General features: G+C 32.3%; 1 protein-coding gene across 1 annotated transcript; it reads right to left on the bottom strand.

The window, feature by feature from the left end:
* Nucleotides 1-783: 783 nt before the first annotated feature.
* Nucleotides 784-16714, bottom strand: LOC136976385 (microtubule-associated protein futsch-like). The gene is made up of 3 exons (XM_067271637.1): nucleotides 16123-16714; nucleotides 11277-11372; nucleotides 784-9032 (listed from the first exon to the last, which is right to left on the bottom strand). Exons 1-3 carry the CDS (start codon nucleotides 16229-16231, stop codon nucleotides 3154-3156), a joined length of 6084 nt encoding a protein of 2027 aa, XP_067127738.1. The 5' UTR covers nucleotides 16232-16714; the 3' UTR covers nucleotides 784-3153.
* Between the last annotated feature and the right edge of the window lie 2705 nt (nucleotides 16715-19419).

Raw genomic sequence — 19419 nt, 5'->3', positions numbered from 1 at the left:
TTTCATCCTTGTTGCATCATCTCGTATTACAAAATTCCAGGAAACAAAATGTGTAACAAACGTTCTCATCAATATGTCGATTCGTATACTGTTTTTCTTTCTTCCTTCCCTCTATAAATATTGATTCTATAATTTAAATTCTTTGGGATAAATTAAATAATAAGATCCTAAAGAGCCGTCTATAAAATTTTGTAACGATTTTATAATACAAATGTAAAATAATACTGTGGGTCTGTGTTATATGGTTACTTTTTATTCGAATTATAAAAATTTTCGAAAAAATTGTACGGAAAAATAATACAAAAATTGGAGGAAACTCGAACTGTATATTTAATCACTATTAAACACTGTAAAGAAATTATAATCGTGTTTAGAGTATTTTTTTAAATTTCTTATAAACTGTGGCAATTTTTCTTATCCAAATAAAATATTGAGCTTTTAAAACACCAATTTTGCCTTCAGCTTGGTTTATAGAACTTTACTTCTACGAACGTAGACGAAGGAAAAACTAGTGTTTCTTTTATTCCCGACTCCAATTTTATGAATTTTTATTCGGAATGCACGTTTATGTATGTATATAAAATTTATAATACTTGTAAAAAAATACATAAAACAGTAGTTTAAAAATATGACAACGATTAACGTTTTCCTCAAAATGTTAATAAGTTAATGGTTAAAAAATTTGAACCAGATGTTGGACTACTTTACATCAAATAATTACACGCCTCCACGGAAATATCAGCGCACATTGAAACGTTTGAAAGAAAAAAAACAGTACAAAAATTGAAGTATTGAGAAAGTTTATTTTAACATCAGCATAATATGGCATAAACCCGTGTTTAAATCCAGGCTAAGCATTTTGACTACACCAATACAGATTGGTTGACAAGAAATTTGCTCGTTGGCTGTATTTTTGGTCATAGCCTTACAATAAATTAAAAAATCTTAAGCTCCTAAAGTGCCGTTTTTTTAATTATTTTTAAATTATAAAAAATGTAAATAAACATTTAGACCAATGACACTTCCAGATTTGCTGTTTATAAATTTTCACAAATAACTACATCTATAAATAAAAAAATGGAGGAGGTTTCTTTCGAGTCTGACTGTACCAGGCAACGAGAACATGCATAGAGCTAAAATATTATTCAACTTCCATACTATATAAGACGAGACGACACATTCATCCTCTTAGGGTTGATTCATCAACATTTGTCCACCTAAACTGTACACGTGTACGAATTAGAGACTCCAACAGGAGATTGTCCTATCTCGGGAACATGCACTACTTCCACATTGAACACTAATCTTCGGTACTCCTACGAAATCTATCGAAAAATTCTTATTTATATATCAACCGAATCTTTACCTAATTTTTGTTACGTAAGTACGTAAAAAAGGTGTCACGTGATCCATTCACACATTGCTGAATATCATGAACAGACAACAACTGTTTGCAAAAAGAGGCAAAAAAAGGATATGCAGCAACAACAACAGCATTGAAAGACGAGTAATTGGATACGAAAAGCAGGCCACTGATATAAATCACAGGCAATTATAACGCGTTATTATTATTATTATTATTATCATTATTTTTTTTTCTTAAATTTTATTTTTCTTATTAAAACTTCTCACGAAAAACAATCACGTGTGCAGCATAAAGCAAAAACGATTTCATTGTTTAATATCTTAGAACATAACTAACTTTCGTAACAATTTATTCAACCGTGCAGAGAAGAACATAAACAATTTTTTGGGAACTTTCTGTGTGTGCACCTAGAAAGCTTATACACGTATACACACAAACATACAAGCACCACACGACACTAATTCGGGTAATTCGTCCCTTTAGTGCAGGCGTATTACCTCATCATCATCATCATCATCTACCTATTGATAACATGACCCGAAAAATTTGAAAGAATCTGTAAAGCACCAAAAACTTTCTTCTTTCTTCTCTACTAATTCTTTCGAGGGAAATTTCTGTAATTACGAATATTATTTAAATGGTTCCTAAATACGTATATAACCCATTAAAATTCCTCTTACAGAAAATATTGTTTGGCCTACAAAATATTTATATTTATATTTTATTTGGTTTTTTTTCCTTCTCATATCGCAAAAAACGGGAAAAACTGGTGAATTTCGGTGCGTATTTTTTCAGATATGTGAGAATTAAAAAAGATGAATAAAGATAATGAGGTGCATAGTTTTCCACCAAATAAATGAAATAATCACGTGACCAACCTTATGAATACTATTCACGTTATTATGAGGTTTTGTATCAAGTATATATAATTGGTATACTTTCACTTCTCACTCATGTGAATGTTTAAATGCAAATATTAGATATTTAGACCATTATTTAGAGATTATGACTTTAGATAATCTCGATAAGTCATTCTGTGCTGTATGAAAGCAAAAAATGACTAAAACATATATAATACTTATATATGTATGTGAGTATGTATGTGTTTATTTACCTATGCATATCCTTGATAAAATAATTTTTATATACCAACTGGAAAATATCATTAATGTTGTGGTATAAAATAGATTAATAAATATTAAATCCAAAACGAAGAATTTTTAAATTCTAGTTCGTGTATGAATATATATGTATATGTATATATATGAATATATGTGTGTGTACTGTATATATATATATATATAGATATAGATATATATTTATACTTAGGCCTCTTCCCCCATTTTATATTATTTGGCAGTGTAGGAACTCTCATAAAACTGATGCAAAACGAATATACCAAACATGTTTTACCTTATTTTACAGTTATTCTTTTTATATCCTTTTCTTTAAATATATATCTCCACAAGTTGGCATATTAAAATGGAATTTAGAAATATTTTAAATTTTTTAAATATATATATTTTTTTAAACGAAAAACTTCCCAACTGAAATACTTCTTCAACTCTCAGAGAAACAATGCGAGGCAGCAACTTATTTTGTAGGATTTAGAAATACATGCCCTAGATATAACAGATGTAAACCACACCTTAGATTAATGTGGGAATAAAAAATAAACTCACAAATACTGCTTCTTCTTTGTACCTTCTCTTGAATGACAGTAACGAAAAGGCTCCATTTCATGCTATAACGAGAAACTCAACATCAGTGCATATCACAAAATCGAATTAAAATTCCAATCTATAAGCTGCACAACTCGTTTCGTGATCTTGAAGATTTACTGTGCATCGACTAGCCGAAGGCGCCACGTCGATCTTATTTTCGATCAGTGTGTCTTGGTTGAGTGCCATCCAGTAACCCAAGGTGTCGGTTTCGTAGGTTGGTATGATAGTTACTTCAGAATCGTCTTTCCAACTTTTCTTCGCCTCCAAAAGGGAATTCAATACCTCTTTGCTAGGATTAATACCACTGAATACATAATAACGAGCTCGAATTCTCATGAAGAATTCGTAATTCGAATAATGAGGATCTCCGTGATGAGGTACGTATGCCAAATCTACGTAGACTGGTTGCACCGAAGAGGTATTCGTCTTCATCTTGTTGCTTTTGTCCATTCTGGATGTCATCTTCATTTTAACGTTTTCTGTAGACGAAGTATTCGATTTTTCTATCTTTGACTTACCCGAAGAAACTCTAGTCGACGACGTCTTAGATTTTATTTCCGGTGGTGAAGGAAGACCCATCGGTTTGCTCCAATCTTCTAGCCGAAAATCTTTCGAAGAATCTTTCTGAACGTGTTCCGAATACTGATGTTCCAAAAGATCATCTTTATCTTCCGAATGATAATCGTTCTTCATATAACCGAAAGACATGCTAGAGAAAGTTTCTTTCTCTACAATCTCCTTGGGATCTTTGGAGTCCAGATAAATGTCGTTAATGCTGGTCGTATCAGAATAGTGTTTCTGTCCCATATCACTCTTGAACAATTCCGATGATGATGGAACAGTGTGATTATCTGTTCCATAAGCATCAGAAAAGTCTCTTTTGTAAAAACTTGCTGATTCGTGTCCTTCGTTTCGGAAAGAATCTGCTTCGAATCCAAGCAGACTGTTATCTTTCCAAGGTTCCATTTTATGTCCATTGATATCTGAGGATAAACCAACACCGTTTGTTGTTGTACTATACGCGAATTCCTTTCTTTCGGAAATAATAGTGTCACCATCCGAGGTTTCTGTTGTTTGGGAAGCATACCGTGAAATATTATTAGGATGATCATTGTCCATATTACTTCTTTCGTTATCACCGTAATATCCTTCTTCGGTTACCTCAACAAACTGGCGATGTGCATCTTTGTGATAACTTTCATAATGTTCGAAATGTGTCTCTCCACTTTCGAAGTAGTGACTAGTGATTGTTTCTTTCTTTTCTTCAATGTATTTACCATTAGTATTTGATGCTGTAATATTTTCTGCATGTTCCTCGGTACTATCGGATGTAATTCTACTTTGTTCTTTATCGATTATATATGAATCGTGTTGTTCATGCAATTTATCGGTGTTTTCGTCGAGGTATGTTCCGAAGTCTTCATCTTCCTTTCTATCTGCTTCGGCATAACTCTCGTGGAAGCTCTGGTCCATAGGATGAGAATTGAACATACTGCTTGATGTAACATCGTAATGCTCTGTCGTGTCTTCTGTTTCGTGTTGAAACGGTATTGACTGTTCTTGGGAATCAAGTTCGTCGTCAGAAAGATTTTTGTCATCGTCCAATGTTTTTTCAAACTTGGACACTTCACTATAAATCTGTTTTTCCTGATACTCGGCCGTGGTTTCTGATGAATAAATATCTCTAGTCGTTGGCTCATCTTGCTCCAAGAGTAGTTTTTCTTGGTCTTCATATATGTCTTTATCGTGTTCAATATTCTCTTCGATCTTTAGATCAGAACTTGCTAACTGTTTGTCGTCGTTTTCAATTTTTTGATCTTGATACGTAAAAATACTATCGTGTTCTTGTAGAGATCTAGAGTGATCCTCATATATTGGTTCTTCCCTACTTGGAGAAATTGCTTCTTGTTTCTTAAAAGGCTCAGCGTGCATCTGCATTGATTCCGGCAAACTTTTGTCATCATATTCTTGCAAAGGACTCTCGCGATCATCGTATATATCCTTGCATGGAGATATTCCGTCTTGTTCTTTAAAGGAATCAATTGGTTCTTGCATAGTTTCTTGCATATTTCTACTTTCGTATTTTTCTACAGGACTTTCGCGATCATTATACAAATCTTTTCTTGGAGAGAGTGTTTCTCGTTCTTTAAGGAAATCGGTTTCACTTTGCATTGGTTGTTGAAAACTCGTATTATCGTACTCTTGCAAAGGACTCTGACGATCTTCACATACATCTTTATGAGGAGAAAGGTTTTGTTGCTCATCAAATGATTCTGTTTGTTCTTTCATTGGATCTGTTTTTTCGGCATAAAATTCCTGCTCTTTTGGTTCGTTTTCCTGAATAATATCATCTTTCATAGTTTTCTCTTGGATCAAATCTTCCTGCATAGCTTTCTCAGTCATTAATTCTTTATCATATGTTGTTTCTTGAATAATTTCTTCTTCATGAACTTCATGAATTGTTTTTGTATGAATGGCTTCTTCGAGGATCGAGTCTTTCTGAATGCTTTCCTCCTCTTCTTCCTCTTCTTCTACTTCCATAATCTTATCCTCACGATCTTTGACAATTTTTTCCTCATCATATAAATCTTTACCGAATTCTTTATATGCTTCATCGACACACATTTTACTTCCTAATGATTTAGATGGCGACATCTGAAAATCGGGATGAACCTTTTGTTCTTCTTCAAATCTGTCTTCGTCAATCTCCTGAGGAGGAGTAGATTTGAGTAATTGTTCCGAAACATCCGCGAATTTCTGTTTAGAATCATATACAGCTTTTGGAGATTGTGGTTCCGAAGGAGTGGTACCACCAGAAATATTAACAAATTCAGGAAAGTCTGCTTGAATCACATTGCCGTATACGGGTTGTTCAACGATTGGTCCCTCACTGTCAGATTCGTCTTCATTTTCTTCACCTTCTTCATATATTTGTTGATAGCCGTCTTCACCTTGCCGTGGAAGATAATGCTCCATGAATCTACTATCAAGTTCTTCCATGTTTCGTTCATCCGGAATAGCTCCAATTTTCTCATAAAAGTTTCTCTCTCCGGGTGGTGTAGGATGTCTTATCATTTCTTCCTCCTCTTCTATTTTTTCCTCTTCGCTAAGACTTGATGATTCTTTTTCTTCACGATCATCAGATTTGTCCATTTCTAAAACTTCGTCTTGGTATTTACCTTCGTAACTTTCAAATGCCTCGTCTTTCAATATTTTATCGTTTTCAGGCAAATCTTCCTCGCATTTCTCTCGCGTAGTTTCGAGAGCAACTCCTTCGTCTTCATAATCAACCACTGCCATAGGAGTTGGACTCTTAATAGTGTCTTCTTCAATTTCAGCCTCCTTGTGTGCGATATCGACGAAGAGATTGTTTTTACTAACAGGAAGCTCATCTTTAATGGGTTCGTTTTCTTCCACGGGTAATTCTTCGTGTTTTATAGTTACGATTTTATTTTCGGTTTCGAATTCGGAAATTTTGTCTTCTTTTTCTATTTTTTCTTCTAATATTTCATATTCTTCGTTGTTCTCTAGAGCCATCACATCATGCAGGGATTCTTTCTCTGATTTTTCTTCAATAATTTCTTCTACGGGAATGTTTTCTTCGTTACATGGGGATGTTTCCAAGATAGTGCCTTCTTTCTGAATATAATTATCTTCTTTTACTGTTTCCTGAACTTCTTCCATTAATCCTTCACAGAAACTACCTTCCATTGAAGCGTTTGCTAATAGTAAATCTGTTTTGCTTTGTTCTTCAACTGTAACACTTTCTTTAATCAAATCATCATTAATAGTAACTTCTTCAGAAAATTTTTCTTTAGTTTCTTCAGGTAATTTTTCTTCTATTTGTTCTTTTTGCTTTTCTTCTAAGATTGGTTCAGGTTCTGCCTTTTCCTTTTCCAGAGAAGGTGATACTGCCTTAACAGGTTCTGGTTCAACATTTTCTAATTCTTTTTCTTTTGTTTGAATGTCAGCGGGTGAAGAAGAAACTTCTTCAGTAGCTTTCCCATCAGAAATTTCTACTTTAGCAGGTATTTCAGCCGGTTTGGCAACGCCATTAACCTTCGGTTCTTTAGCTGTTTCCTTATTTTCTATTGGTGTCTCTTTCTTTGCAGTTGTTGTATTAGATACTTTAGAAACAATTTTCTTTACTTCTGTTTTGGTAGGCTTGGATGTGTCTGTTTTTGCAGTTTTAGTCGTTGTTTTCGTTGAAGGCTGTGACTTTGTTATTGGCTTTGGTTTATGAGTTTCTGTTGTAGGTGGTGATTTTTGTTTGAGAAGTTCAGGTTTTTTCTTTGCGGTTTTGATTTCGACCGTTTTCTTATTCGTTACTTCTTTCAAGCCTTTAGATTTAACTTCAGTAACTTTAGGTGTAGGAGATGTCTTCTTTATTTCTGTTGACTTTGCTGGTGTTTTTTTCTCTTTAATGTCTTTTTTGGTTGTTGTGGAGGTGAGAGTCGTAGTTGTTGATCTTCTCGTTTCTTTCTTTTCCTTATTTTCTATAACATGCTTATAAGGCTCTTTCTTAATTGGAGTTTTCGAAGTTCTTTTTTCGATGATTTCCTTTTTTGATTCTGTTTCTGTCGTTTCTTTTTTTGATCCCAATGACTCTGTACTTCTACCTGTACCGTTAGTTACGAGTGGAGAAGTTTTGATCGATGGTCCCTTCGATAACAGTTTTGATTTTGGCTTTTCAACGATCGTAGGATGTAAAGAAGAATATGAACAAACTGGTTTCTTTAAAACATCTAAATCTTTTAATTTCTCCAATCCTTCGAATATTCTGTTCTGTGGTGCACTTCCAGAAAAGAATATTCTTGTAATTGTGTCTTTAGGATTAGCGGGTCTCCATACAATCAATGAACAAATTGAGAGCACGTGTGAAAGCGGAATAGATATTTCTTGTTCTTGGAATTTAACGCCAGCTTTTACTTTACTAAATGTTTCTTTACGAGAAGCCCATTGCTGGAGGAATTCTTTAACTTCCTTACTATCTTTCTGCGGACTCAATGTATACATCTCCAAAGTCCCATGGCCAACCTTTTGATACAAAGTAAATGGATCCATGTTTGTTACGTCTCTCAGACATCTGTGAGGTTTCATATTTAATTCCATTAGATTGTTTAGAAAGGTGTGGCCTTCATTCACAACACTAACCAACAAATCATTTTTATCTTTTGTTATTTCATCGTTTGGTGTTGGTTTTCCTTCCATGACATTACAAAATACATAACCAATTTGCGGGTAAATATTATTGATAGCTTTCCTTTTCATTAAAGTTGTAATTCCGCACACGTTACTCTCACATAATCTTGTTACCATTACAGCGTCGAGTCGATCCAGATGTCTTATGAATTCCCAGAAACACGGTTTCCTATTGAAACCACCGTCGATAAGCATGTTAAATCCGTTAATTCCGAATAAAGCACAGTCACCTTCTCCACCAGGAAACACATACAGAGTAGGTCTATTGAAGCGTATGTTACCAACTAAAGGCGACAGTGTCATAATCTCTTCTAAAGTATGACTGACGAGTGCCGAATCCAAACATTGGATAAGGGCTGGCATACCTGGAAGACTATCAATTTTATCAGCTGGATTTAGCTGAAGTTTAATTAGTTTCTGAATGGCTTGCTTCTGAAAATTAGCAGAGGTCCATTCGCCTTCTTCTGTACAGTGAACATGAAAAGTTCCACCTTGATTGTTCTGTAGTTCCTTTTGAACATCGGCATCTTGAAAGGCATCGATGAAATTTGAAAACTTGAATGCTCCATTTTGTAATATCCACGATCCAGATCCAGTAAAAGAATAGCCAGCGTAAATCAAATGTTTGTGGCCGGTTCTCGCCAGAAGTAGATTTTTCAAACATTGCTTCAACGTACTTACTTGAGGGTTGATCAAAACTTCTACAGCCAATGTCTCAGTTGAATGTTGAATTAGAAGTTCTACAAAATCAGCAAACAATTGAGAATTAATGCTTTCTTCTAAAATTATCAAAACTTTTAAATTAAAAATTGGGCTTAAATTTAAAAAATATATTATATAAATGATAGACAAAATATACAATAATAATCTTTTCATATAACTTATTAATTTTAATCACAGAAAATAATTCCATAGCTAGAAAATGTTGTGCAATGCTGTGTAACATATAAACATATTAAATCATTGCATAACATTCTGGTGAAATGGCATTATTTACAGAGTGTGTATATAAATTAATGTAGTTGCTACATATATGAATTCTGTAAATCGTATCATTTTTTGTTCAAAGAGTTTGAGTTCACATGGAGGATATATTATGTTTCATAGTTTCATCTAACCCATCGAAAGTCCAGTTTCACAATGGTGTCAGTTGAAATCGAAAGGACCTATGGAGAACAAAAAAGAAAATTCGTAGACCAAGACTATCACCCGCTGATAATGTGGTTCACCGACTACGCTTTAAAAAAACTGGTTTGAAACTAAGTAAAAAAAGGAAAAGAATAGACTGTGACTTGCATGAATTGCATCTTTTGTATAAGAATTTTCTAATTAAGAATTATGTAATTCTAAAAGTCCTTGTAGATACAGCAATTAAGAAAAAATGTTAAAGCAAGAGATCATTTAATTGGAGTAAAATTTCCGATGAATAAGGATTTCGACTTTCGGCGAAGGCCATTTTCAATCACGTATTTGTATTGTTGAGCAATTTATATGAAATTATAATATGAAATAACATTTAAAATAAATTACATTATATAATTAATATAGTTGAAGATAATTAGCATGAAATTTTTCAATTATATATATGTAGATACAGTACAAAGCAGAATGTTTTATCGGAAGCATAGGCCTGCCCTTCGTATCGTGACTACATTAAGATTTAATCACAAAAAAATAACAAATAAATACTACAAGTTCATATTGATCCAAAGCTATTTTATCAAATAATAAATCCTTCGGACTCGATTAGAAGTATAATCTTGTAAAGATAAAGTTTTCCTGGTTTACATCGATCATAAACCTCGTGAAGAGATTCTACTAATCATTCTCTCATTACATAAGAGAAAAGTCTATTTCATTTTGAATCTGAAGTTTTTAAAGTATTATGAAATAAACAGAAACGGAAAGAATTGAAAATGCTTGATAAAGAGATGAGTTAATATTTCTTGCACGAACTTATTTGAAAATGATATTCATCGTCGCCATTAACATCGATAGCAACTGATATATCAATATTCTGTTAGAATTATTTCGAAAAATTGTATTTAAGCAAACTTCTTTAAGCTGTTATATATTTTAGAAGAGATAAATATTTTGTGTTTAAGCACTACTAGCAAATAAAATTTGAGGAAAAAATATAGATATGCTCTATATATAGATGCATAATACGGGAAATAACGCTTAGATACTATCAGGCATTTAAATTTAATTACATTTATAAGTCTTAAACAGGTTTATTTTCAATCTAAAGATGAATTTAATCTAAAATAATTTATTCTTAATAATAATTCATATTTCCTTGTTCATTTTTATAATTCCAATCACGCAAAACTTGAAAAAGATAATTAAATGATATAGATATATTTCCTCATTCTTTAAGATATCCTATAATTTTTACTTCATAAATGAATAATTATAGTAATTATTATTCACAAAAAATTAAACACAGAGAAGATTATCAGTTTAATTATTTATGGAATGAATTAAAGAAGCTTTTGATTGATGTTCTGATAATTCCCATTAGTACTATTTTATTTAATAATCCATTCATTTATCGGCGATTCTTAAAAAGATGGTAATAGAAAGCAAAATATTTAATGAATTCGACGTTTAATTCTAAATGACAAGGAAGTTTCTTATCAGACGAGTTTTTATACTTTTAAATATTGGAATCTACCCAACTTTAACAATGTATAATTGAGTAACAAAACCAAATAAAGGTCAAAATTGTATGTATACATCTGAATTTTAAAATTTAAGACTGGGAAAAACATGTTTATAATATAATTTTTATGGGTTTAATATTTTATTACATTTCAAACCTATAAAAAATTGTATCGGTGATATTTCACAATGCGAATCATTTTATTAAAAAACATAAATAATAAATTTAATAACGTTTTTATTATAATTTTAAACAGAGAAAAATCAAAATTCTATTGATCATTTACTCGTTAACAATGAAATAATTGTGATAATCTTACCATTCTCGGTATCACTTCCATGCTTGACATTGTTGCAGACGTTTTCAAGTTCAGATAAATCACATCCTGTAGTTTTCGTGTCCCAGGATAACAGACCTAATGATAAACAAAGAGTTCATTACTTCTGATTTATCTAAGAGAAATATGGCTTATCACTCAAATTGTTTGCACTATAAAATTTATAAACTAATATAAAGACTAAACAAAACCTATTTTTTTCTCTTTTTGTGTGTGTGTGTGTGTGTGTGTGTAATTAGATAAACTTAAACCCTTTTTGGTCCCTTATTCCCTTGAGAATTACAAACTCGATTTTTACAAATTTAATACAGGCTGAGAAGTATAAGAAAGTTTATAAATAACATTTTCCGTAGATTGCAAGAAAACTTAAGTAATGAACGAATGTCACGTATCTACTTTTGGTGTTTTCTGTACAATTTTCTAGAAAAGGAAAGAACCTTTTCGATGAATGAAATGTTATCCAGGTTGTAGCAGTTCCTTGTAAAAATATAATCACGGATTTGGCAATCATCGAATTGTGGATATTTCAATCTATGTGAAATGTCATTTCATATAATATATATATATATTTTACATTTTTGAATTTCACTCCACCGTTAAAGACTTGGCAGAAAACAATTTCTGAAGCATAAAGGACGTTTCCATTATAATATGGGTTGGAAGGAATTCTATCCTCTTTTTAACGATCGAACTCAAATATTATCAGATTTTTCTTAAATACTTTGATAAAAAAATCTTTATTTCTTCGGAACTTTCATTATTTTTATGTTTTTATAACAATTTATAGTATAATTAAATTAAACTTTAATTAGTTCAACATTTATATAAGCCATATAATTTTAACGGGAAAAATTCAGACAAAAATATAGATTTTTATGGATTAGTAAAATTCTTCTTTTAATTTTGTAATATGATAATCCTATTAGTTTCTGCTAACACATTAATTAATATAAAAAAGGAAAACCAATTCTTCTACAGTTTTTTTTAATTATTAAAATATAAATAATTAAATATATTATTTTAAAATGTATCTGTAATAAATTATATTTCTGTTAATATTTCATAAAAATGTGGCTGTCCATCTACGTGTTACTCATTAAAACGTGTTTATAGAAATAAAATAAGTTTTCTGGAATTGAAAATATGATATAAAGGGATATACTTAATTAATTATAATCTTAATTTAAATATCAGTTAAACAATAAATCTACTATAACGATTGGTTTTCTGCTCCTTTCGTAGATAGCTATGTTTATTTATATCTTGCTGTGTTATCTTTATAGGTAAGAAGCCGCTTCGTTTTATCAAAGTGCTATACCGAATAAGCAAGATAGTGTTATACTTAAAATTATCGAAAAGAAATCAACAGAATATATATCGTGCTATCTACTAACTCATAGAAATGTAGAATTTCTATTTTTATCTTCTACGACGAGTGAAAGAAGAAAAGGAGAAAGCGAAGGTCAATATCCTGAGAGGATCGAAAAAGGGACCACGACAATTATATAACTACATTTAAGATTTGAATTTATTTAATATTTCATCTATATCTGGCTTTTATTTTTTATCCCTAACAATATTAATCCTGCAAAGTCGGCTCCACCCCAAACTACATTTAACACAAGGAAAAACAAACTTATTTTAAAGAGAATAAAAAACTATTACTGCTTGGTCAATACAACGCAGTTTTAAAAAAGAGGAAATCGGATAAAAATCGCACGAAAAGTGGAGAGCATTAATTTTCCACGCTCAACAGAATGCTGCAACGAAATAATTTGCGAACTCAGAAGTATCTCGATTGCTATCTCCCGGGCTTAAGGGCGTGCGACATTCGATGACAGATTTAACTTGATAACAACACAATACACTCGACAATTCACCCGCCATTCCCCTCAAGTTGCCGCAGTCTCGAATGATACAACGATAAGGGAGACTAAAATTAAAATACGAAAACCAGAAAAGAGCAGTTAAAAACTAAAAAAAGAAGGGGCGCTTTCACGTCTCTAATTGCCTGGAGCATCTGATTGGAAACTGCCGTGATTATAAAACGTTTATAATCGCCTTCACCTCGTTTTCTACTCTTCGGCAGCGGAAATAGTGCAGCTGGTAGACGGCATGCCTCATGCATGACTCATGTTTAATATGTGATCGGGCAGGTAATACGCTGGCTGACTTTAATCGCTTTGTAAACATAATCGAGTCTGCGAGTTACAATATTAGTTATTCGCCGTGTTCTGTACTCGAAATGGGATTACGTCCCGGATTTAAAAAAAATTACAGTCTTTCTCGATGTATGAAAAAAATCATGCCGTGTAGTCGGCCTGGCGTCACGTTACGTTGTTTATTTTCGAATAATTCAATGGTTAAAATGATAAAAATTTGTCCCTCCTGAATTTAACCCCATTACCCATGTCATGGTCCATGTGATAACATCTTGGCGCAAGAACTAGTCGTGTTTGGTTCACTGACTTTCTTTTCCCATAATGCATCGCCGATATGAGTCAGCCGTGACGTGACTGGGGCCTCGGCGCCAAATCACACTGAACTGGAACAAATGGCCCTGACTGTGACGTTACTGCAAACCATTATTTCTGCTTTGACGATTGAAAATAAACTGAAATGTATGTTTTATAATTTCGTATCTGCCCTATATAGTTATTGGTACGATCATTTTCTCGGTACAATATAATACAATATAGGAAGGATGGCAGAGATACGTACTTTTTAAAAAAATTCAATAAAATAATCAGCCGACGAGACCGAGATTTCAGTAAGCATGAAGTATTATTAAATTAATTAAATTTCGCGTATTATGCAGAAGATTGCCTAAAGAGATCGATGCAAATTTGAATATTCAAAGCCAATAAAGATCCAATCAAATTTCTAATTTCGCCGTAAATAAATATGAATTTTCTGAATCCAACAATTAAACTCGATTACTAATTGATTACGTCAAAGTCGGAGAAGCGTGCAGAATTTAACAATTGGCACAAGGCTTTTTTTTTTTAAATTTGACTCTACATTTCTAATTTAATAGCTAATTATATACAGTCAAATACGGAAAATTAGCCATTTTGATTCCGAAGGTGACCGATTTCGATACATTTAATCGATTTAATCTTTATCTGTTGATATTCTGGGAGCAGACATCCCATTAAGGATGATCGCTGTTACTATGGCAACAGGTTATACAAGCTGAGATGTCTCCAGACAAGATGGAGAAAGTAATTACGACAGAAATCTTCAAAAATTAAAGGTAAATTATTGGAAATAAAATCGTAATTTATAAACGTTCTCACGTGTTTAATATTATTTTTAAAAAGTGAAGTCGTTCTGGAACTTTTGCCGACGTTAATTTCTATTGGGCGGAGTTAACCGCATCTTGTTTGTACAACTGATAATGTAAAATCGTTGGAACGCGAATGGAGCAGTAAAATCTAAATTGTAGCCGCTCTTTTATGATTTTCGAATTTATATTTACTCTCGTTTTTTTTCTATGCCAGTCGGATTAAAAGGCGACATTTTGTATTTAGATCGGATGCGACTTACAAAAAAACCACATAAAATAGCGTGATTTATTCAAAAATTTTGAAGTTTAATCTCCCTAAAATTTCCGTTTTTGAATAGAACAAATAATTTTATAGAATTCTGCAGAATTAATAGAGATTTCCCTAAATTAAACCGTTACCCAAAATAATACAAGCATTCTGGTAACAACTGTCAAAAGGTAGCCTACCATCTACAACGTCAACGACGAGTTTCGCTCCTAATCTAAGAATTCTCGAAGATTTTAATTTATTTTCTAGGTGATAATTTCTGTTATTCTTACTCGCCGTCGTTCACTGTACCTAAACAATTATCAGGATTTATTGCGGTACGAATTCTTATCCAAGAATGTTGGAAAAAATGATGATAAAAGTTCAAGAATTAGTTAAAGGAGTGCCGTTTTCGACTTATCTTCCGACCTGGCAGCATAAGATTTAAATAATCTTCAATAAGATCCCTGATGATAGAATGCATATAAATAGTTGAGCAACCCCCACTTATAATTATCTAATCTGTATTTACACTATTCAATATTTCTCCACTCGATGACTCATAGATGTGTTTTCTCATACAAACTGTTTTTTGGGGGGAAAGAAATTAATTTCTCAAGCCCTGATTGATCCGGAGACCCCATTACGTGTCAGAAATATTTTGAAATACACTATATTTTTGAAATGACTCGATATGTTACATTGTTTTTCTCAGTAGAGAGAGCACAGTTACGCATGGTGTAGCGCAGTGGCCTTGTGTATTCGAATTGAATGTTCAATTTAACTCGAATTAAAAAAATAATAATAGTAAAAAAAAGAAAAAGATCGCTGGAGAAAATTAATGCTCGGTGATTGTTACAGTAAGTGGAGATGACAGATATACTTTTAACCATATTAATTACTGTTTAATATTTTAAGGCGTTGTCGGGGATGTTTCGGTCGCCATATTGACTACTTCACGTGCAACGTTTGTGCCGGTTTCTCGAACATGGCGACCGTCTATTCATAATGTCCAGCTTCCTAGGAGAGCAGCCATATGTCAGACGGGGTGTGCTCGTTTCGACTCATCACCCAGTCAACTGCAGCAGTGACATCCCGGCGAATATTTCTCTCGCCAGTACCCAACGCGCGCAAAAAAATGCATAACAGAGCAGCCCAGTCGTTTTGACATTTAAAAAATTTGTATATATATATATATATATATATATTATTTATTTAGCTGTACGTGTAAGATATACACTAGTAGAAAAACGTATAATGAAATCTATAAGTAGAAAAAATAATAATAATACCTTTCGATATTTTCTGTAGAATTTGCTTCTTGTGATCCTCGCTGTACGGTTCTCCTACAACAACCAATAAATAGCAACCGGGTAGAGAACAAGAATCGGCTACATCCATGATGGCTCTAGACTACAACTATTCACAGATCACAGACTGCGGTACCAAATGGGGGGAGGAAGCGTCACGTGATCGCTCGGCGCAGTCTCAGCCGACCGGACAGATGGCGTTACCATGACAACCGTCGGAGACGGTGGCCAGGTGAAGCAAGCGATGATTCACGGGTTCTGCTCGGTTTCTGTGCCGCTCCGTTCTTTCCAAAAGTACGACTTCATCGTCAACATTGAATACAGACGTGCATCCTCGCACGATTATTAACGTACATCGTCGCCGGTCCGGGTTCGAATAGCAGGATATGGTCAGCCATGACGTCACTCTCCGAGTATCCGATTGAGGTTAACGACCACAAAAAATAAATACAGAACAGAAGAATTAGAAAAATAAAAAAAATTGTTTCACGTCCAACTTCAAGCCTAACAGGCCACATGGTTCCGCTGAATGAAGCGAGAAGCTTTCACGTGCCAATTATACGCCCTGGTGATGTCCCTTACTGGTTTTAATGAATTTCTTTTTCCGCATATTTAAGTCCTTCCAAAATTTAGCTTCTGATTCTTTATTTTTTATGATGAAATATCATTTCCGTTCTGTACTTTCATTATCATTAATAACCACTCTTCCTTTCCTACATTAAAAAAATCAAACCATTAAAAATCGATTTTCATATTTTTTCATATCCTTACCCGTGTAATTGTTTTTATTAAATCTGAAATGACTTAAATTACGAATTTTCTTACCTCGTTATATATGTAAATTAAAATCCTTCATAAATATTGTTTTATAAATCATGCTAATTGTAATTTTTCTAAAAATATCATTAAATTAAATCCTTTATTCTTTCTTAAATTAAAGTAACTTTTTTAAAATTCTTTCCAATATTAAATTTCATTCTCAATATTAATGCATTCGAATTACAATATTGGATTATTAGTTTTAAGTAATTTAAACTGACTAAAATCTGTATTATAATAGTCGTTAACAGATATAAGGCTTTATAATTATATAATTTTAATATAAACCTTTCAAATGAATTAAGATTAAGGGCCTAAATATAAACCAAATATACCCAATATAAGGTCTGCTTAGTTTATATATATATATATATAAGGTCCTTAACCTTAATTTATTCAATGCTTTATATAATCTAATATAACTCAATATTAGTCTATTTGATATTTTAGTCTGCCCTAAATTTTGGAAAATTCGATAATTCCGAATTTCCATGTTCTTTAGACAATAATTAAGCTTAATAAAACAATTAATTATTTATAAAAATTCTAATTGATCATTTGAATTAAAAGACATTTAATGTATATAATCGATTTATTTTTTCGTCTTTCCATATATTTAATGCACGTGCAATCGTATCTTCGATCTGATTGAGTCACCGCAGCTTATAGGGTCTCGATTTACTAATTTAACTCTATCGATAACATTCAATTGAATATTTTATTCGCTTCGAACAGATATGTAATAGCAACAGGAATATTGACTCACGTCGTGTATCGGGGGAAAAGGGGAGTGACAATGAGTCACCTCTTTCGTTCAATGACGTCATAACGTTACCCAGCAAACTGTAAACAGTTGCTTTAAAAGCAGCATTGATTGTTCGTGCGAATAAAGAACCCACTTCCTGGAAGACATAAACTTAACAGTTCAAGTACACCCACAATAAACTAAAATTTCTTTCTCTAATCGCCATGACGTCTTCCGATAGGAATTCGCTTCAATTCATCTAAAAACTGTGCTTTTTGCATAATTTGAGGCCAAATTTGTTATTTATCACCGCGGCTTCTAGAGCGCGAACGACATTGTTACAATTTAACTAATGGCCCTTTTAATACACATTCGGAAGTGGCCAAGTATTTTCCTACCCCTAGCAATTTTCTTGTTTTTCCGAGACGTCGACAGAGGGCAGAATTGTCGGTTATGCATCTTAAATTTCAACTTTTATGAGGTCAGTCTCCAGCGTGACAGATCACCCCCCTTATTTTTTTAATTGACTTCTTTATGGAAGTGAATAACTTTAGGTGAATGAAATGTCTCCAACCCGAGAAATTTACGAAATTACACAATTTCTACTGTCGTAATTATTTTTTTTATACTACTTACAATGCACTTTATGTTTTTTAATGCATAGATTTATGGTTTCACTCAATGCCTATGGCTTTATAGTGACGTAACTATTTTATGAGATATTAATAAGCAGTTTGTGATTAAACAATTAAAAAATATAAGTAGTTTTTATATATACATATTTTTTCCACGTGACGTATTTGTTTATCTTTTATGTTTCAATTTTTTAAAAATATTTTAAAAATTAAAATCATAGTTACACATCTTGTTTTTATTAATAATAACAATAACAGACTGTCACTCTGAGAAAATTCTTGACCTTAATGCAATACTGTATTAAAAATAAGAAAAAAATGCCATTACGATAACATTTGTTTAAATATTACAGATAAGTTAAGGCATTTTATGGGGTAATAACACTTTTTGTATATTAATCTGACAATTTTTGAGATTTTATAATTGATATTTTGAGAAAATAACTGCATAAAAACTAAGTAACTAGTTTTTTTTTTTAGTTTTATTTTAAAATTCGTAGAAAAATTTTCGAATAAATCTCGATCCATACTTGTGCGTCTTTCAAGGAATTTCATATTAAAATTTCATCCATCAATATGATGAACGATACGTTCTTTAATGTTTAGAACAGTTCGAATTTATTCACCTGTTCAAAGATAATTGCAGTGCGGAATATTTGAAACTCCATTTGTTATAAATAATTTTTTGTTATAAACTATTTGTTAGAATATTTAGATCTACCCAGTACTATTTATATACTTATTTATCTGAGCCACATATTTATCGAAGTGATAATGAAAGATACGCGACTAATACGCCATAAATTTCAATACTACGTCGCATCGAATGATAGTGTTAATGAGAAAACATCCTGAAAAATAAAGCGGACAGGAAATCCAGTGTAGAAGCGATCGATTTAGTTCTAATTACCGGCTGTCAGCAGCAGCCTGTGAAGCCTGATTACTTTAATATAACACCTACTAAATGTGTCCAAACAACTTAAGGAATTGTTATTTTAAAATATTTTTTTCTACTAGAAAATAATTCGAGTAAAAATTAATTTTTTTTTTAAAAAAAAGATAACACTAATATTTGAGTAG

This window comes from Centruroides vittatus, unplaced genomic scaffold (genome assembly GCF_030686945.1).
Source record: "Centruroides vittatus isolate TY-2023 unplaced genomic scaffold, ASM3068694v2 contig_400, whole genome shotgun sequence".
NCBI lineage: Eukaryota > Metazoa > Arthropoda > Arachnida > Scorpiones > Buthidae > Centruroides > Centruroides vittatus.
Note: the sequence above shows the minus strand (reverse complement) of the source record. Positions and strands in the feature narration are given on the sequence as shown.